Source organism: Bubalus bubalis, chromosome 11 (assembly GCF_019923935.1).
Source record: "Bubalus bubalis isolate 160015118507 breed Murrah chromosome 11, NDDB_SH_1, whole genome shotgun sequence".
NCBI classification, from domain to species: domain Eukaryota; kingdom Metazoa; phylum Chordata; class Mammalia; order Artiodactyla; family Bovidae; genus Bubalus; species Bubalus bubalis.
The window spans coordinates 93,379,905-93,401,408 of NC_059167.1; the positions used below are offsets into that span (position 1 = coordinate 93,379,905).

At 41.6% G+C, this 21,504-nt stretch overlaps 1 protein-coding gene across 4 annotated transcripts in view; it reads right to left on the reverse strand.

Moving 5' to 3' along the window:
• SCAMP1 (secretory carrier membrane protein 1) overlaps positions 1-14,261 on the reverse strand; it is a 149,929-nt gene extending 135,668 nt beyond the window's left edge. Inside the window, exon 1 of one of the 4 annotated variants that reach the window (XM_044925458.2) lies at positions 14,135-14,261. Coding sequence is in view for 3 of the 4 variants with exons in the window: in XM_044925457.2 (XP_044781392.1) it covers positions 13,492-13,548 (57 nt within the window). In the remaining variant the exon portion in view is untranslated. Of the gene's footprint in view, positions 1-13,491; positions 13,678-14,134 lie in introns of those variants that run through there. The other 3 variants (XM_044925457.2, XM_025296368.3, XM_006068945.4) reach the window with 3 other exon arrangements.
• Between the last annotated feature and the right edge of the window lie 7,243 nt (positions 14,262-21,504).

Sequence of the window (21,504 nt, forward strand, 5' to 3'; positions counted from 1 at the left end):
TACCAGAGTTTGCGTACTTACAAACTGGATACTTTATTTTAGCATCCTGCTCTTTGGAATCATGAAAATTTCTTATAAATTTGAGAAACTGGGTAGCTAAAAGAGCTAGATGCCCATAAAAAATGCACTCAAGTACACAGACATAAAAAGAAAAAGGACGATGGCAAAAACCAGGAAAATATTTGATCATATTTGTTCAACTGACTTGCGGGCTCAAATGACCTCTAAAGAATGAGCCACTGCACCGACACCCTAAGGATGGGATGACATCCCTTATTTTCAATAAACTCTCAAGAGGTTTTCGCACCAAAAAAAGTTTGTTTTGTCATATATACTGGTTCTGCACCAAGATTAATGAGTTTTCTGTCATTCATATTAAATACTGAAATAGCAAAACAATTACCACTAAATGTGGCCAGCAAATACCCATAAACAAATGTTTAAATGTCTTAGTAGTTTGGTCATATCACAGGCAGTCATTGAGAAGGAAATGGCAACCCACTCCAGTATTCTTGCCTGGAGATTGCCATGGACAGAGGAACCTGGTGGGCTGCAGTCCGTGGGGTCCATGGGGTCGCATAGAGTCAGACACGCCTTAGCAACTGAGCACACACACACAGGCAGTCAACTTTCAAATGTAGCTTTTCCACCTCAAATACATGTTATAAGGAACATTTTCTTAAATGAATTCTGGCTAAATAACCTGCTCTCGCTAACTTAGTGGTTAAGCTCTTCAGACCAGCAAATCAAATCTACAACAACATATCCACGGGGAGAAAGCGTTCAGCTTTCCACCTGTGACACCGGGGATTCACCCTGCCAGCTTCCCAGGACTTCAAAAGGTAATCAGAATCCCAACTTTAAAAACCACTTAGCCTCAAACATAATAATAAAAAAATTAGATATCCTTTTTAAAAATCAACATTAAACAACCAAGTTTACAACTTCTCACCAATTAAACAAAGTTTGCACCACAAGGTAATTTGTCATAAAAATAAAATGAACTCTCATTATTATTCTCAGGTCAAGTTGTGATATATAATAGCTTCTAAAATTCCCATGCTTTGTAAGACAACCAGTAATTTCTATGTTTTGTTTTTGTTGCTATTTCTGTTAATACCCAAAGTTTAAAAGTTAATAAAAATTAGAGTCTGCCTTAGAAAATATAGGCAATTTAGGGATAAAATAAAGCAGAAGAATAAATAATCACATGTTGCAACTAAAGAGAAACTTGCACCATTATTTATTTCCTTTATCTGTTATTTTAAGAGCTTCTTATCTTTGTCTTAATTCAAAAGCAAACTCCTGTAACTATAAGAAGTGTAAAAAAAAAAAATCAAGTAAATATGGAAAGCAGAAAAATCAAGCAATTTGCCTAAGGTCACCTAGCTAGGAGGTGGACAAGCAAATTTAGGCTGCCTGGCTCCAATGCCACCCTTTTACCTACTCCCCTGGACCACCTCTGTAGATTTCACTAACTCCTTCCTCTAAGCCCCCAGCACTGGGGTAAGAACACATAAATATTTGCCTGCAATACATACAGCTCACGAAACATTTTCTTATGAACTCAACTCTAAATGGTGGTTAAGCGCCCCTGAGATTCAAATATAAATATTTCCATACATTTTTTTTAATCAAGTAGAAAAAGCATGTAACACTTCTTTGAAGTTTAGGGAATACATTAATTACACTTTTATAATATGCCCCTTACTTGTAAGCAATTCACTAAAATTTATGACTACTTGAGATGCCAAAAATTAGGCATGGTAGGCCATAAATAAAACCACAAGACTGGCTAAATCAAGCTAAAACAAGCATAAACTACTTAGGGAAAACAGTAAATTTACGCTAGTAAATCTATGCTAATACGCCAGCCCCGGCCATGACTGGCCCGTATTCTTGATCCTCTTTTCCTATCACCTACCACCCCCCACATATATCCCACATCACTGTATGAGAATTCTAACCAGCACTGGAGGATTCTTGCAGACAAAAGGACTACCAACAGCATATATACGACTCTACCTTTGCTTATTTCTCTTGAACAAAGAAACATCCAATATTCGTTGAGTATATACTGTTTGTATGATATGCACTGTTCTGTTTGATAAGCAAAAATCTTTAACAGCTACATATACTAAATCATTGCTTTCAAATGTCTAATTTATTTTTCTTCTATTAACAATCAAGTTAAAATTATCTATATTTACCTATCACAAATCCTTTCTTCCTAGTTTGATCTCACCAAAAGTCAGTGTTTGATCTCAACAATACTCAAAATGCGCAACACGTTTATAATTTACACTTATTCCTTGCTTTATTCTTTTAAGAGGTTCTAACAGTTTTGCTGATATAAAAAAAAATTCAGTAATTCATCTGTACCCTGTAAAATAAATAGAAGTCTCTTATAAAGGAAAAAAAAGTATCAAGTTGGTAATATTGATGTGTTCATAATTACATTCTAAAAACAAGTGTAAGACTCATTATTATACTTTTTTAAAGTTTCGAAACAAGCAGAGATTAGAAACAGTTGCAACACTAGCTCTATTGATTTGGGAAGATTAGCAACTAATAGATACACACACACACACACACACACTCTCTCTCTCTCTCTCTCTCTCTCAGATTAGCAACTAATAGATACACACACACTCTCTCTCTCTCTCTCTCTCTCTCTCTCTCGGGACTTCAGCAGGTTCTTGGGAGCCATTTTGCATGAAATATGAAGGGCTTTTTAACAAAAATACTTCATTTATTTTGCAAAAACATAGATTATGAATAAAGTTTTACAACAAGGGTGCCAAGATCATTCAAAGGTGAAAGAACAGTCTGTTCAACAAATGGTGTTGGAACAACCAGATATCCACATTCAAAACAATGAAGCTGGACCTTACTTCACACCCTACACAAAAATGAACACAAAATCCATCAGAAAGCTAAACGTAGAGCTAAAACTATAAAACTTCTTAAAGAAAACTGGGATAAATGTTCACGACCTGAGGTCTGACAAAGGACTCTTAGATACAATATCAAAACAAAGAATCTAAATATAGATAACTTGGACTTAATCAGAATTTAGAACTTTTGTGCTTCAAAGAACATTAACAAAAAAGTAACCAACGAAATGGGAGAAAACACTTGTAAATCATTTATCTGCATAAAGAATTTAAATCCAGAATATATTTTTTAAAAGTCTCTTACAATTCAATGAAAGACAACCAAATTTTGAAATAGGCAAAGGATATGAATAGACATTTCTCCAAAGATGTTATACAAATGGCCAATAAGCACATAAAAATAAATTCAACATCATATGACAATATGCAAGTCAAAACTAAAATGAGATTCTTCACATTCACTAGGATGGCTAGAATTATTAACAGGTAACAAGTGATGATTAGGACGTAGGGAAAGTGGAATCCTCATACACTGCAGGCAGGAATATATACGAAATGGTGCAGCCACTTTGAAAAACTGTCTGGCTATTCCTCAAAGGATTCAATATATTTACCACAAGCCCCAGAGATTCTACTCCCAGGTATACACCCAAGAAAATTAATACAAATGTTCAAACAAAAACTTGTACACAGATGTTTATAGCAGCATTATTCATAATACTCAAAAGGTAGAAACAACTCAAATATCCATCAACTGATGAGCTGGCATTACTAATTCTTACAAGCACCCAAAGCCAAACGCCAGAGAGATTACTGGATTGCTCTCTGCACACGTTTTACGACTTCTTGTGGCATTTCTTGCACAGGGAAGGGGATTTGGTACAAAGTCAAATCCAGCCAACCTCCACATTGTCTTTTATGTTCCACACCTATGAAACATTGGGAAATTTCCTTCTTGTGATTTAAAAACACCTCATAGTGTCTGAATTTTCATTACCACCAAAAACTAAGTACAACTTTAACTGTATCATGACAACCTGTATTCTATTATTTATATCTGTATTCAGTCTAGATACAGGCTTGATTCAATCATGATTTTGGTTAGAAGATGTTACTTTGCATTTACCTGAAGGAATTCTGCTTGAAAGAAACGGACTCTGCATACACAGAAAGATTCCATGTTTCACAAAGGCTGGAATTCTTCAAAAAACATGGCAATATCTCTTGTAGTTCAAGAGCAGCTCTAATAAGGACTGGGGTTCTAGAAAATGACCTCAGAAGCCCTGGTCATATGATTCCTACTCCGGTGCTTCATGATTAAGATAATCTGGCTCTCTTCTCATGTCTTTCCATAGTTATCCCCACTACTTTATTCTGCAACTTTTTCTCTGTGCTCTCAGTTCATGTTCTTAAGAGAAAAAGCTCAGTTAACTATCACTGTTCTTGTTGGGGCAAAATCTTTGGACCAAGAGCTCTTATCTGTTCCTGATCAGCCCAAAGACCTGCTTCTGCTGAGCCTTTGATAAGATCAGTCAGTTACCGCCAGCAGGGCAAGCATCACGCAATAAAGGAGATGACAGCCTGTGCGGAAGCAGTCACTTCAGGCTGCTCCCTCGGTACATGCTGGGACACAGAGCATAATGGCATCCTAGAACATAAACCCTCTTCTCTGAGCTGACCAGACTCAATTCTGATATCCGATATATTAAAACATGAAAGAATTTATGCATTCACAAATGGTCCATAAGTGTATAAAAATGTAACAGAACCTTTAAAATGAGGGGGGGTGGGGAACTTGAAACACGAAAATCTCTGCCTTAGCACCTGTGATACGTCATTCAAATTCTGCAAGAATTCCTTCAAGTGCTGAGGAACTCCATACCTAAAAACCATTGTCAGACTATTCTAATAGTTTTTTTTTTTTTTTTTTTTTTACATCTTTAGGTTAGGACTAAATCTATTTTCACATAAACTCTGCCATTTGGCCTTTTTTCTGAAGCAAGAACAAATTTATTCACTCAACCAACTAAGAATCCTTCAAGTATCTATATATCTCAAATTTCCCTTTAGCCTTCTGTAGACTAAACCCATTGAATAAACATACATTATTCTTCCGAGGACGTGATTCCATACGCATGGTCATTCTGACTTCTTCCTAGGCACAACCTATCTTGCTCAAACCACTCTTTAAACATGTACTTGAAACTAAAAGCAATACCCATTGGATGGACAAAAACAGAACATTGTAGACTTACTTTTAAGAACTGGTAACTAACTTCATTAATCCAATATACATTTTTCAAGAACCACCTAACACTGTGATTCATACTAAGAAAATACCCAGTAAATTTCCTGGATCTTCATTCAACACTACTAAAATATTAAATACACTCCAAAAGACCTTTTGGTGGGAGGCAACATCAGCAAAAGAACAGTTTATATTTAAAAATTCTCACAATCACATTTTCTGTTACAACTATTGTTAAAAGCAAGGACCAAAATATTACAAAACATATTCAAACACTAGTTTCGTCATTCAGTTATTGTGACAGATACCCCGCCCACCCTAGCAGCTTGAAAGCTTTCACTGGCGGTAGGAGACACTCAATCTAGACAAAAGGCTTCCACATATCTTTAGAGTATTGATCCATAGCCCCCTGACACTCTACCCTAAATAAATAAGACTGTCTCAGAAAGAATTATGGATGTGTTTTAAAGGATAGTTTGAATCTGTATAAGATGAACAAGATATTAGATCTGATAGACAGAGTGCCTGAAGAACTATGGCCAGAGGTTGGTAAAACTGTACAGCAGACAGTGATCAAAACCATTCCCAAGAAAAACAAATGAGAAAGGCAAACTGGCTGTCTGAGGAGGACTGACTTATGGTTGAGAAAAGAAGAGAAGTTAGAGGCAAAGGAGAAAAGGAAAGATATACCTATCTGAATGCAGTTCCAAAGAATAGCAAAGAGAGATAAGAAAGCCTTCCTAAGACAACAATGAAAAGAAATATAGGAAAACAAAAGAATGGGAAAGACAAGCGATCTCTTTAAGAAAATTAGAGATACCAAGGGAACATTTCGTGTAAATATGTGCACAAGTAAAGGCCAGAAACAGTAGGGACCTAACAGAAGCAGAAGATACTAAGAAGAGGTGACAAGAATACACAGAACAACTATATAAAAAAGGTCTTCATGACCCAGATAACCATGATGGTGTGATCACTCACCTAGAGCCAGACATCCTGGAGTGTGAAGTTACAGGGGTCTTAGGAAGCTTTACTACCAACAAAGCTAGTGGAGGTGATAGAATTCCAACTGAGCTATTTCAAATCCTCAAAGATGATGCTGTAAAAGTGCTGCACTCAATATGCCAGCAAATTTGGAAAACTCAGCAGTGACCACAGGACTGGAAAAGGTCAGTTTTCATTCCAGTCCCAAAGAAAGGTAGTGTCAAAGAATGTTCAAACTACTGCACAATTGTGCTCATTTCACACATTAGCAAAGTAATGCTCAAAATTCTCCAAGCCAGACTTCAACAGTACATGAACCAAGAACTTCCAGATGTTCACGCTGGATTTAGAAAAGGCAGAGGAACCAGAGATCAAATTGCCAGCACCCACTGGATCATAGAAAAAGCAAGAGAATTCCAGAAAAACACCTACTTCTGCTTCACTGGCTTAGACTTTGTGTGGATCACAACAAACTGTGGAAAATTCTTCAAGAGATAGGAATACCAGATCACCTTAACCTGCCTCCTGAGAAATCTGTATGCAGGTCAAGAAGCAACAGCTAAAATCGGATATGGAACAACGAACTGGTTCCAAATTGGCAAAGGAGTACATCAGGCTGTATATTGTCACCCTGCTTATTTAACTTATATACAGAGTACATCATGAGAAATGCTGGGCTGAAGGAAGTACAAGCTGAAATCAAGACTGCTGGGAGAAATATCAATAACCTCAGATATGCAGATGACACCACCCTTATGGCAGAAAGCAAAGAGGAACTAAAGAGCCTCTTGATGAAAGTGAAAGAGGAGAGTGAAAAAGCTGACTTAAAAATCAACATTCAAAAAAATAAGATCATGGCATCCAGTCCCATCACTTCATGGCAAATAGATGGGGGAACAATGGAAACAGTGACAGACTTTTTTCTCTTGGGCCCCAAAATCACTTCAGATAGTGACTGCAGCCATGAAATTAAAAAACACTTGCTCCTCGAAGAAAAGCTATGACCAACCTAGACAGCATATTAAAAAGCAGAGACATTACTTTGCCGACAAAGGTCCGTATATAGTCAAAGTTATGATTTTTTCAGTAGTCATGTATGGATGTGAGAGTTAGACCATAAAGAAGGCTGAGCACTGAAGAATGGATGCTTTTTAACTGTGGTGCTAGAGAACACTCTTGAGAGTCCCTTGGACTACAAGAAGATCAAACCAGTCCATTCTAAAGGAAATCAATCTTGAATATTCATCAGAAGGACTGATGAAGAAGCTGAAGTTCCAATACTTTTGGCCACCTGAGGCAAAGGGCCAACTCATTACAAAAGACCCTGATGCTGGGAAAGACTGAAGGCAGGAGGAGAAGGGGACGACAGAAGATGAGATGGTTGGATGGCATCACCAACCCAGCGGACATGGGTTTGATCAGGCTCCAGGAGACGGTGTAGGACACTGAGGCCTGGCATGTTGCAGTCCATGGGGTTGCAGTCGCAGAGTTGGACACAACTGAGCAAATGAACAACAAGATGAACAAAATTGTCGAGAGAGTTGTACCAGCCTGGACTAAAAGAAATAATTTCAAATTGAAGAGAATTTTTTTGGACTCCTAATTGTCAATGAGAAGGAAGCAGATTGAAAAATACTACTCAGTTCACAAATGGATAATTTACAGAAAAGAAGGGCTTCTTAAAGGGTAGAGCCACAAGCAGAAGAAGATAAAAGATTAGGAAATATTTCCAAGGTAATAGAAATGGGCCCTAATCAAAGAACATGCATTGCCTCCAAAGCAGGGGCCCCAACTAATGAGCCAGGCTCGATTTCATACTTGCCATTCACACCAGTGGGCTTCAAAGGTGGCTCAGTGGTAAAGAATCTGCCTGCTAATGCAGGAGACACAGGTTCGATCCCTGCTAGGGAAGATCCCCTGGAGAAGGCAATGGCAATCCACTCCAGTATTCTTGCCTGGGAAATCTCATGGACAGAGGAGCCTGGCAGGCTACAGTCCACGGGGTCACAAAGAGTCAGACTCGACTGAGGATGCACACACATCTTACCAGCGCCTGCAATGTGCCTCCCACTCCTCCATATGGTGGGAGTTCTACTGATGGTATCCTGTACGTGTCTCACCACGGTACACTGGTTTTATCTTTTCAGTTCCCAGGCCTATATCAAGAGGGACACAGTTCCTTTCATCAAGAAGTTAAGTCTCATGCTCCCAACTCCTTTTTTTAATCTGGACTGTTTTGTGGCTTGTTTTTACTAACAGAATTCCAGCAGAAGTGAAATGACTCAAGAAGCCTTGTGGCTTTCACTCTTTTCCTCTTGAAACACTGCTGCTACCATGAAAAGAGCCCAGACTCCTCCTAGGAGAGGCCACAGGAAAGAGAACCTATTTTGCGCCCAGTAATAGCCCCAGGTAACCGCCAGGACATCTTCTGCTACCCAAACCTAGCCAAGCTGCCAGATGACTGAAGGCACATGAGTGACTCTAGACAATAACATTTAAAAACAAACTGCGCAGCTAAATCTAACTCAAATAACAAAATACTGAACAAATAAATGCTGTTTTAAGCCACTACATTTTGGGATTACAGGCAATCATCCCTTAGTATATAAGCAGGGATTGGTTTCAGGAGCCCCTTTGGATACTAAAATCCACAGATGTCAAGTCCCTTATATAAGCTAGTGTTATGCAGTTGGCCTCCAAATTCAAGGATTTTGCATGTATTGAATATTTGTTACACAGCAATAGATAACTGCTGCTGCTGTTAAGTCGCTTCAGTCGTGTCCGACCCTGTGTGACTCCATAGACGGCAGCCCACCAGGCTCCCCCGTCCCTGGGATTCTCCAGGCAAGAATACTGGAGTGGGTTGCCATTTCCTTCTCCAATGCATGAAAGTGAAAAGTGAAAGTGAATTGCTTAGTCATGTCCTGCTCTTAGTGACCCCATGGACTGCAGCCTACCAGGCTCCTCCGCCCATGGGATTTTCCAGGCAAGAGTACTGGAGTGGGGAGCCATCGCCTTCTCCATAGGTAACTGAGAGAGGTAAATAAAATAATGATGCATCTTTATTTGATGAAATATAATCAGCAGCTCAATGGAAGCTTTTTAAAAATACCGACCTGAGGAAAACAGTGGGAACTCATGCAGTTGACATGAACATAAAATACCATAAACCATAAATTACTACCAATATGTCCCAGATTAATGCTGAAAGATAAAGTTTCCAAAGTTAGACTACCACAGAAGAATTCCTTACAGTCCTTTCCTAGCGCTATCCAATCTCCAGTCTTAACATTTTAAATGGATAAGAGTGCTATCCACTTATGGGCCTCTTTTTAAGACAAGGTTTTCGATTTTCAACTTCAAATAAACTCTGAGGATACCACTGGTATTACTGAAACTAAAAAGACAACTTAAATAAGAACACTGAATTGTAGGCCGTTTTAAATAGATTATTTCAATAGAGTAGAATTAATTTTTGAGGTTAAAGTGCACAGTTGCTCAATTTTAATACAGAGATTTTTTTATTGGGGAGGAAGCATGTGTAGTGACAAAGCACTAGAATTCAGACAACCTGCGTCTGATTAGTAGAACGAAGTAAAGCAAACCGCTTATTTTTGACCCTGATTCCTCAGTTATGACCCACCAAACAGCTTCTAACAGCATTCTAGAAGACTCAAAGGGAATAAGAATTTCACGAAATTAATAAGCAAAAATAAAATGGTTAACTTTACAGTCCCTTGAATTACTCTTAATACTAATTATTATCTAATTAAAGCCACCTTGCTTTGAGTAGTTATAACACACTAAATGTATGTTCACCTAATCCTATTAACAATCCTATGAAGAAGGTACTGAAAGGTTGTTGTTGAATCACGCAGACACTGGGATTCTTGGCCCCCGGAGGAGAAGAATTTAATTCGGGGCCAGAGACGAGGCTTGATCGCTCAGAGCTTTTGTGTAATAAAGTTTTATTAAAGTATAAAGGAGATAGAGAAAGCTTCTGACATAGGCATCAGAAGGGGGCAGAAAGAGTGCCCCCCTGCTAGTCTTCAGCTGGATGTTATATAATCACTAGCAGTCTGTTAATGAAAGAAAGGAATGTCTTAAAATTCAGAATGGCACCAGGCCCCTCACCCATAAGATGCATTTTGGGATAATCTTGGCACCAAATGGTTTATCCTGGGCCATAAAATGATTAACTTGAATCTTGAAGAAGGGCAGACCACCATACAAATAGTTTAATTTACATAGATTAGGGGAACAATTCTGAGTATAACATACTGGTTTGTCAAGCAGGTTCTGAGCCAAGAGGCGGAACCGACTTGAAGACAGAGTTTGGGGGTAAATGTAGTACGTTAGCATACCTTAAGACAAACATTTCCATAAGAAAAAGGCATTGGTTATCTCTAGGTTTGAGAATAGTTAACTTCAGGCCAAACCAGGTGTCATTATGGCAACACAGTATTTTAAGAGAAACCTCCTTTTAAATTTGTATAGAGAAGGAAAAAATATCACTAGTTCGTTTCCTCCTGCCACTTAAGAGAGATAAAAATGTCTGACATTTGCAGGCTATTTCCTCCATTTGGAGACCCCTGGCCTTCCTTCCTGATACCCTCTCAGTACTATTACTATATTCTACCTAACAGTAAACTAAGGTATAGAGGCTGCTAAGCAACTTTCCAAGGTTTTGCAGCTGGCCTGTTGGAGACAAAGCCAGAATCAAATGCAGTGTTTTCGTTTTTAACTCTCGAGCCAAAACTTTTAAATACAATATGAGACCCTCAAGTTCCACCACCAAACACAACACAAGAATTCTGATGTCAGAACTGCAAACAGGCAAGATTATATAGTGCCATCAGCAACAGAGCAAGAATCAGGTGATCTAAATTCTAATGCCAATTCCGCACGACCCACACCTGGATGTAAAACAATGAGCAAGTTAGCAATTTAGCAGTGGAAATCAAGTAGTTTTAAATCAAGAAGAAATTAGGATGGCTGACAAATGTGAAATACATATATTTTTCAAACATGAACTTTATTTTTGAATACTAAAATATTTCAAATATTGAAAATAAGAACAGGTTTGTAGGGAAAGTTGATGCTAAGGTAACACAAAGACGAATCTGGGAATGTTTTATATTTAAGTAGAGATGACCACAAATGCTATTTCAAAAATCAACATTTACATGAAAGGAAACCAACAGTAGCAAGAAGAAAGAATATGCTATACATGTAAACTTTTACCTTGAGAAGAAAAAGGCAGCTGAACTTAAATGGAAAGATAAAAGGTCAGGTACACAGTGACAAAACAGTCAACGAAAATAGATAAAGGTGTACTACCAAGTCCCCTTTAGGCCTGAATTGATCTATCCTTCGAAGAATTTTATGAACCTAAATAATCATTGTCCTCTGAATGCATCCACTTACAAAGAACAAGAACAGTTTATAATTTGATGCCACAACGAATGAGTATTTAAAGCTACTTTGGGGTTTAGAATTGCTACAGCAACCTTAAGTACTGCAGAAGAGGAAAGTGTCGTGGAACATTATATGTGACGAAAAAGCAGTCTGTACTCAGAGCCCTTTGGTGACCTAAATGGGAAGGAAATACAAGAAAGAATATATGCATGCATGTAGCTGATTCACTTTGCTGTACAGCAGAAACTAACACAACACTGTAAAGCAACTATAGTCCAATAAAAATTAGTAATTAAAAAAAAGCAGTCTGGGCTAAAAAGGCAACATTGTCTTGCCCTAACAAGAGAATTAGCTACCTAACAAAAGCCAGGAAATGGAACAGTATAATAGAAAATAGCAAAACGGTCAGATGCTAAATAGCATCAATGAACTGTCTGAATTAGGAAGAGCTGACAGGTTCTGTATTATACCTCAAAATATTCTAAAATACCCATTTGGCAAGTTATGAGATGTCGCTTCAGAATGCCTATGATTAAACAATAATCTAATTTTCCACAACATGGAATGATGGAATACTAAATACTAATTTATAGGGGGAAAAAAAATTCTCCTCCAAGTACAACCATATTATCTCTAAAACCTGAAAGTTTCAGGCTAGGTGTATAGAATTTTCTTAGGTGATATTAGAGGCAACGAATAGCTGAGTCCATTCTACATTTCTACAGAGTGAGTCAAACTGTCGATGACAACCAGAATCATTTACTTAAGATAATCCTCCATGAAATTATCAGGCGATCATCAGGGAAGGGGTGTTTCTCCTTTTCTAGAATTCTTAATAAAACCAGGAGTAAAAAGAAAAGATGTAAACTCAACAAGCCAGAAAAGTGATCCTTGTATGACCACAAATTGTTACTACTGTATTGATACATATGCAGGGGAAATTAAAGAACCAACTTCAAGAAATAGTCAGAAACAAATTACACGTGCTAAACAAATGCGATCGCTAAGAAACCTGGAGTGGTACTTTTTAGAAAGATAGTTCCTTTGACGTTGCATTAATTGGGGCGCAGATAATGAACGTCTTAGCCACCTTCCTTTACCCTTTTCTAAGCCAAGCCCTTCGGAAGCTGGAATCTACAAGGCAGACACCAAGAAGGAAAGAAGCTCACGGTGGAAATGCTATCCTCACAGAGCCCAGAGAACAGCTGACGCCCCAGAAGCTTGGAAAATATTCCGTTTACCTTACTAAGAGCGCTTAGAAAGGAAGACGATCGTCCACGTGCACTATTGTTTTCCAGGTGTGTTTATTTATATGTAACTTAGGCTTTGATATCAGTACCTCCAACCTCAGGCAAACGGTGGGGAGGAGGAATGGCAGCGCCGCGTGTGGTATCCGGGCGCAACACAAGTTAAGAAAATAAAAACAAAACCCTTTTTAAAAATTACATTGTACTCGGTGCCCTCACCTCTCCTCCACATCGCTGCCATCACCCCCACGCAGCTCCCCGCAGCCGCCGCCTCGGGTCCCCATGACAACCCCTCCGGAGGGCGAGCCCCCTTCTGCGGCGTGCTGGCCCTCGGCCCGGCCCGGCCGCGCCGGCCTGGCAGGTGACAAGTCCACCGGCCTGGCAGGTGACAAGTCCACCTGCTCCGGGCGCTCGCCCGCCCCGCTCCCGGGAGGCGGGCCGGGAACCCCGCAGCCTCGGGAGCCCCCACTCCCGGGCCAGGGCACGACCCTTTCCGGTCGGGGACCGGGGGGAGCCCGGCCGCATGGAGAGCTCAGGAGGTCCCACTCTGACCCCCACACGAGTGACACGGGGGCCGCAGCGGCCCCGCGCCTCGGTCTCAGGGGCTGAGTAGCGGGCGCCGTGGGCGCGAAGGAAACTTGTCGGTTTACACAAACGACGCGTCACGGCGGCGGGAGATGCTGGGGACGACGCTCACCTTGAAAGGGTTGTTGAGGTCCGGGTCGGCAAACGGGTTACTGTCGAAGTCCGACATCTCGCGCTTGGCGTCACCCACCCGACCCAGGCGCCGAGAGAGAGACGGGCGAGGCCGCCGCCCCCTGCGCGCTCACGTCGCCGCCGCCGCCGCGCAGATCCGGGGGCGGCTCGCGAGGCCGCCCGGCAGGCCGCGCCACTGAGCATGCCCGGTGAGGCCGGCAGCCGGCGCCGCGCCGCCTTCGCGGCCCCAGTCCTCCCGGCTGCGTCCCGCGATCCGGGCTTTCGCTGCGACCTAGTAGGAACGAGGGGCTGGGGAGGCCGCGAGCCGAGGTGCTCGGGAATAAGCGCCCTGCAGAGTCTCGGCGTTTGAATGAGCGGGGCGTCTCTCTGGATATGGTTGTATTACTGGTTTAAAATCGGCCCCCTGAGGCAGAGCGTAACTTAGGGGAGAGGTCGCACGTTGCGAGTAAGAAAAAGAAACACTGAGCCCACGTCTCCAGGTTAGAAAGGCAGCTCGGGACGCAGGCTACACACCTCCGGAAGGAGTGGCTACTGGGCGCAGAGGAGCGGGGACCCTGTCTCCAAAGACAACTCCCCGCGATGCCCAGTCCTCGCTGATGAATTTCGCACACACTTGACCCCACCTGGGAATCCCAGCTTTCAGGTTTCTCCGCCCCTGGGTTGCTGCCAAGTCACGGAGACCAGCCTCGATGCCACCGATCTGGACTGGCTCCGCAGAGGTTTGAGAACGAGTCAATACCAGGGTCTGGCCCTTTCTACCATCCTCCAGAATCTGCAAAATGGCTACGTCTCCGGAAATGATCGCGGGGTGGCACAGGTCCAGAGATCAAGGCCTTCACGTAATCATCTACTTACTAGATGACAAACAGATGTCGTCTTTGTTTTCATTCAGGCCTTTGGGGGCAAAATATACACCTCTGTTTTCCTAGTCACTACCCAACACCAGTGGAGAAGGGCATGGCAACCCGCTCCAGTATTCTTACCTGAAGAATCCCATGGACAGAGGAACCTTGTGGCTAGAGTCCGCGGGGTCCGAAGCGACTTAGCACGCACGCACACACCCAACACCAGCGATTACAAAAAATGAGTATGATATGAAATTTATTTGTATCATGTGTTGTCTCACCCCTAAACTTAATGAAAGGGCATCTCTGCATTATTCCCTTCTCACCTTCCTTTTGCTCTAACAGCAAAACACTTAGCAGACCAAGCTAGAATAAGCCAGAATTATTTCACTTGGAAGGAACTAGAGTTGGTTTTCTTGGTCTTCCTGCACTATTCAAAGTCACCTAGGAAATGGTTTCTCCCCACTGTGAAAATACTAGCTGGTGACAATAAACAAAAAACACATTTGCTGTAATCTCTCTGTTGGGATCCAGGCTGGGATACATGACAAGCTTCTAGGCCGCAGACTAGGACTGTCAACTGATAAGTGACAACAGACCAGAATGATCGTGGCAGAACTGCAAGATTGTGGGCATGGAAAACAGCATGCAATCTACTGTACTTGGACTCCTATCCTCAGCAGCTCCCAGGAGTCTGTAGCTGAGTGCTCAAAACACATGTGGAGTTCAAATCCGAATTTTAATACTACTTGTGCCACACACTTCACCTCTCTGAGTTTGTAAAGGGTTATTTAAGACTTATTTAAAATAAGATAGAGAAAAGTTACCTGCAGGTATTTAGTGCCTAACAAATATTGTTGAATGTGTGAAAATGCTAAGGGGGCCCAGTCCATCTTTCTTAAATATTTTTCCTCATCACACCTGAGCACAGATTGACTTCTCTCACCACGTTGGCCCTCACTCCCTTCACCTGTCCTTCAAATGACTCAAATAATCAGCAGCTGTTTATTATGCATCTATTATGTTCCAAGACAAAGGAGATCAGCTAAGTCTGCATTTCTGGATGGAAATTTCCAACTATGCTGTGTTTACACCTAATGATATTAGCACTTAATGCAAAATTTTACAGATTTCATCGTTACAGAATCACTTGGAATATTTGTTAATGATGCAGACTCCCACCTCTCTGTATCACCTACGCCTGAGATTGGCTTTACAATAGGGGCCATGGATCTGCATTTTTAAAAATTTAACTGTAGGGAAAATTGCTCTACAATGTTGTGTTGCTTTCTGCCTTACAATGCAAATCAGCCGTATTTATACATATATTACCTCCCTCTTGGGCTTCCCTGGTGGCTCAGACTGTGAAGAATCTGCCTACAATGCGGGAGATCTGGGTTCCATTCCTGGGTTGGGAAGAGCCCCTGGAGGAGGGCATTCTTGCCTGGAGAATCCCCATGGACAGAGGAGCCTGGTGGGCTACAGTCCACAGTCCATTGGGTCACAAAGTCGGACACAACTGAGCAACTAAAAACAGCACAGCACCTCCCTCTAGACCTTCCCTCCCTCTTGGCCTTCCCTCCCTTCCGCCTATCCTACCCCTCCCAGTCATCACAAAGCACCAGGCTGGGCCTCCCTGTGTTATATAGCAGCTTCTCACCAGCCATCTATTTTACACATGGTAGTGTATATATGTCGATGCTACTTTTTCCATTCATCCCACTCTTAAATATTTCTTCTATTTTTAAATGCCTTTACATATGACTATATTCTTTTACATAAATGGGTTCATAGCATACTCACTAATGCTTTTAACCTTTAAAAAAAATTTTTTTTTTGTTTTCCTTCCTCTCTATTCTTATAATACTGTCTATCTACAAGCACGCAATGTAACTCACATAATCATATTCAAACATAATACATATTCATGCAGGTATGCCTATACATAGTCATACAGAATTTTGGTATTGTCTTGAAAAAAAGGATTTTTTTTTTTTTTGCAAATTGTTTTTCTCACTCAATAGTAGTTTTTCGGTGAGATGGGCATTGACAAAGAGACAATCTATGGTTTCTTACCCCAGTACACCACATAAATATTTGTCTCTTTTTATGTGTACCGTTACTATAAAGGTGAAAAGTGCTGAGAAGCATGCTGCTCCTGCTGCTGCTGCTAAGTCACTTCAGTCGTGTCCGACTCTGTGCGACCCCATAGACGGCAGCCCACCAGGCTTCCTGTCCCTGGGATTCTCCAGGCAAGAACACTGGAGTGGGTCGCCACTTCCTTCTCCAATGCATGAAAGTGAAAAGTGAAAGTGAAGTCACTCAGTCGTGTCTGACTCTTAGTGACCCCATGGACTGCAGCCTACCAGGCTCCTCCATCCATGGGATTTTCCAGGCAAGAGTACTGGAGTGGGGTGCCATTGCCTTCTCCGGCTGGGAAGCATAGCTTAATGGAGATATCTCCAAATCAACAAGTATACATCTATGTATTCTTTTGAACTGAAAGAACCTTTAGCCCCTCTCAAGACCGAAGAAGAAACTCAATTTGAACATTTAAGTCATTTGCCTCAGTTACAAAGGAAGTGAATGGAGGAACTAGAAACAGAAGTCAAATCTATCAAATCACATTTCAGACATTAAAGGCATAGATCTGGTTGGTACTATTTCATAGAGGAAGAAGAATGCTATGTGCAAGGTAGAGAGAAAGCATACAGGAGGCTTTATTTGTTGGAGTAGTTCATTTTCTAGGAAGGATGGACAGGTGCTCACACACGCTCAGTTGTGTTCAACACTGGAGCCCCACCAGGCTTCTCTGTCCATAGAGTTTTCTAGGCAAAAATACTGGAGTGGGTTGCCATTTTCTTCTCCAGGGAATCCTCCCAACCCAGGGATTGAATCCACCTCTCTTGCGCCTCCTGCACTGCAAGAAGATTCTTTATACCACTGCCCCACCTGATAGAGCAAATGAAGAGTCAACCTAGTTGCTCTGGCATAAATCAGCTCTGTGACCTTGATCATATCAGTTCACCTCTCTGACCTGAGTTTCCATGCTAGTCAACAAGTACTTACCGAGCACCTACTGAGTGGTGAATATTGTTTTAGATAGTGGGGATAAAGCAGTGAACAAGTTGTAAGGGTAGGGTCTATTCCCAAGAAACTTTGTAAACCTAGAAGGCCCAAAACAGGGCTAAATGATATCTCAGGTCCTTTTTTTTTCCCCCAAACCTGTGCCCCCAGCGTTGGAAGCACAGAGTCAACCAGTGGACCACCAGAGAAGTCCCTCGTGTCCTTTAAACAGCTCTAACATTCTATTAATGGAGAAGGCAATGGCACTCCAGCACTCTTGCCTGGAAAATCCCATGGACGGAGGAGCTTGGTAGGCTGCAGTCCATGGGGTCACAAAGAGTCGGACATGACTGAGCGACTTCACTTTCACTTTTCACTTTCATGCATTGGAGAAGGAAATGGCAACCCACTCCAGTGTTCTTGCCTGGAGAATCCCAGGGATAGGGGAGCCTGGTGGGCTGCCGTCTCTGGGGTCGCACAGAGTCAGACACGACTGAAGTGACTTAGCAGCAGCAGCAACATTCTATTAAAGGGCTTCCCAGGGGCTCAATGGTAAAGAATCTGCCTGCCAATACAGGAGACAGGAGATGCGGGTTCAGTCCCTGGGTCTGGAACGTCCCCTGGAGAAGGAAATGGAAATCCACTCCAGTATTCTTGCCTGGGAAATCCCATAGACAAAGGAGCCTGGCAGGCTATAGTCCATAGGGTTGCAAAGCATCAGACACAACTGAGCACACATGCAACATTCTGCTAATCAGCATTCTTTTAATTTCTGTCCATGACCCTTTAATTTCTGTCCATTCTTTTAGTTTCTGTCATACTCCATCATCATACTGCTTCTCCCTCAGCCTGACACGTTTAACGTGTGAATCCTTTGGACAAGGGCTTAGTCTGAATTCCATGTTACCTGTACTGACAGCTGGTGAGTATTGAGAAGACAAGTCGAAAATTTGCATTTCCAACCTCAAAAGTTTCACTGGACTCTGGGTTCACAAATGGGTTAAAACTGAAACCCATCATCTCTTGCAGAAGACTCAGTCTCCAGCTGTGCTGCTGTGTCTCCTGCTACTGATACCAACCACGCACCCACAGGAGCGTACGTGGCCTCTGTTCAGCCACCGGCTGTACTTCAAGAAGGTATCAAAGGAGTTGAAGGCGCTGTGTGGTAGGCCTGATAATAGTCCTTCAAAGATGTTAACATTCTACTCATTGGTACCTATGAACATGTCACTTTCCATGGCAAAAGGAACTTTACCAATACAATTAAGGTTAAGGACTTGAGATGGGGAGATTATACTGCATTATCCAGGTAGACCCAATGGAATCACATGAGTCCTTAAAAGTGGAAAAGGAAAGCAAAAAAATTGTTGGTTTTGAAGATGGAGAAAGGAGGTCATGAGCCAAAGCATGTGAGTGGCCTCTAGCAGCTGGGGACAGCTCTCAGCTAACAGCCAAGGAAATGGAGACATGAGGATAAATTCTGTCGACAGCCTTAGTGAGCAAGGAGATGATTCTTCCTGAGAGTGTCCAAAAAGGGATTCAACCTCAACAACACCTTGATTATAGCCTCATGAGACCCATAGACGTATTCATTCACATCAGCACACATTTTCCAGCTTACAGCCTTCTAAGCTCACCACCTAAGCTAAACTCATCCCAACCAGCTCTCTCTTATCACCTTTTCCGTGATTCAAGAGGCTGAATGGTCTGAGTATCCTTAAGATAATTATATCATAGTGGCATTCTCTTATGATTTATTGCATCACGTATTGTATAGTATGGGAACACAATAAACTTAGCAAAAACAAATGTATGTTTTGAGTCTCTGTTTACCTATGACTACATGCACATACAGTCCTGGGTACCAAGAATGTCCATTTCCCACTCAGTTCTCACCTGTCAAAGTCCAACCAATCCTTCATGGTCAATTTCAAATAACATGCCCTGAACAAATCTTTACTGGCTATCCCTAATCCAGACTTATTTCTACCTTCCCATAGTATCTGACTTCCCTGGTGGCTTAGACAGTAAAGCACCTGTCTACAATGCAGAAGACCCGGGTTCAATCCCTGGGTCGGGAAGATCACCTGGAGAAGGAAATGGCAATCCACTCCAGTACTATTGCCTGGAAAATCCCATGGACAGAGGAGCCTGGTAGGCTCAGTCCATGGGGTCGCACAAAGAGTTGGACACGACTGAGTGACTTCACTTTCACTTTCCCATAGTATCTAAACAGTTCTGTATCTCTGTTCCAGAACTCACAATATACCATCTCCTATGGGTATAAAATTAGTATTGATAAATGCCCAGCATGTATGGTAGCTATTGATATTTGGATCAGATGACTATATCTGTCTCTCTCTATGATGTGAGCTTCTGAATGCAGGGAGAAATTCCATCTTTATATTATTTACAGAGCCAAGCACAGCATCTTGTTCAAAGAAGATCCTCAACAAATAATTGTGGGTTTACTGCTAAAATGTCTTAGCTTATAAAGGAGATTGCCACTTAATATCTTTGGTCAGAGTAAGTCCAAATATAAAATTAAGAGTAACCATTTTAGTAGTCAGTACAAACAGAATTGTGCAGCTACTGTGATAAAGTCTTCTGGACTGAAAATCTGAATTCTAAACAATGACTTCATAGAAAGACTGTGGAATCATTTCAAATGGTATGGACCAATGAGATGCAAGAACTAACTGCGGTGCTCATCGTATTACCTAAAATAGTCTGAATAACAACATTATGGTGACAATTATCCTCATTTTGCAAGACAGAAAGACAGTATTGCATATATGTATACATTAGGTAAGGCCTCCTCAGACAGCCATGTTGCTTTTTTGCATTTCTTTTCCATGGGGATGGTCTTGATCCCTGTCTCCTGTACAATGTCATGAACCTCCGTCCATAGTTCATCAGGCACTCTGTCTATCAGATCCAGTCCCTTAAATCTATTTCTCACTTCCACTATATAATCATAAGGGATTTGATTTAGGTCATACCTGAATAGTCCAATGGTTTTCCCCACTTTTTTCAATACAAGTCTGAATTTGGCAATAAGGAGTTCATGATCTGAGCCACAGTCAGCTCCCGGTCTTGTTTTTGCTGACTGTATAGAGCTTCTCCATCTTTGGCTGCAAAGAACATAATCAATCTGATTTCGGTGTTGACCACCTGGTGATGTCCATGTGTAGATTCTTCTCTTGTGTTGTTGGAATAGGGTGTTTGCTATGACCAGTGCATTCTCTTGGCAAAACTCTATTAGTCTTTGCCCTGCTTCATTCCGTATTCCAAGGCCAAATTTGCCTGTTACTCCAGGTGTTTCTCGACTTCCTACTTTGGCATTCCAGTCCTCTATAATGAAAAGGACATCTTTTTTGGGTGTTAGTTCTAAAAGGTCTTGTAGGTCTTCATAGAACGGAGGCCTTACAAATAGCTGTGAAAAGAAGAGAAGCGAAAAGCAAAGGAGAAAAGGAAAGATATAAGCATCTGAATGCAGAGTTCCAAAGAATAGCAAGGAGAGATAAGAAAGCCTTCCTCAGCGTTCAATGCAAAGAAATAGAGGAAAACAAAAGAATGGGAAAGACTAGAGATCTCTTCAAGAAAATTAGAGATACCAAGGGAACATTTCATGCAAAGATGGGCTCAATAAAGGACAGAAATCGGATGGACCTAACAGAAGCAGAAGATATTAAGAAGAGGTGGCAAGAATACACAGGAGAAGTGTATAAAAAAGAGCTTCATGACCCAGATAATCATGATGGTGTGATCACTGACCTAGAGCCAGACATCCTGGAATGTGAAGTCAAGTGGGCCTCCACTATGAACAAAGCTAGTGGAGGTGATGGCATTCCAGTTGAGCTATTTCAAATCCTAGAAGATGATGCTGTGAAAGTGCTGCACTCAATATGCCAGCAAATTTGGAAAACTCAGCAGTGGCCACAGGACTGGAAAAGGTCAGTTTTCATTCCAATCCCAAAGAAAGGCAATGCCAAAGAATGCTCAAACTACCGCACAATTGCACTCATCTCACACGCTAGGAAAGTAATGCTCAAAATTCTCCAAGCCAGGCTTCAGCAATA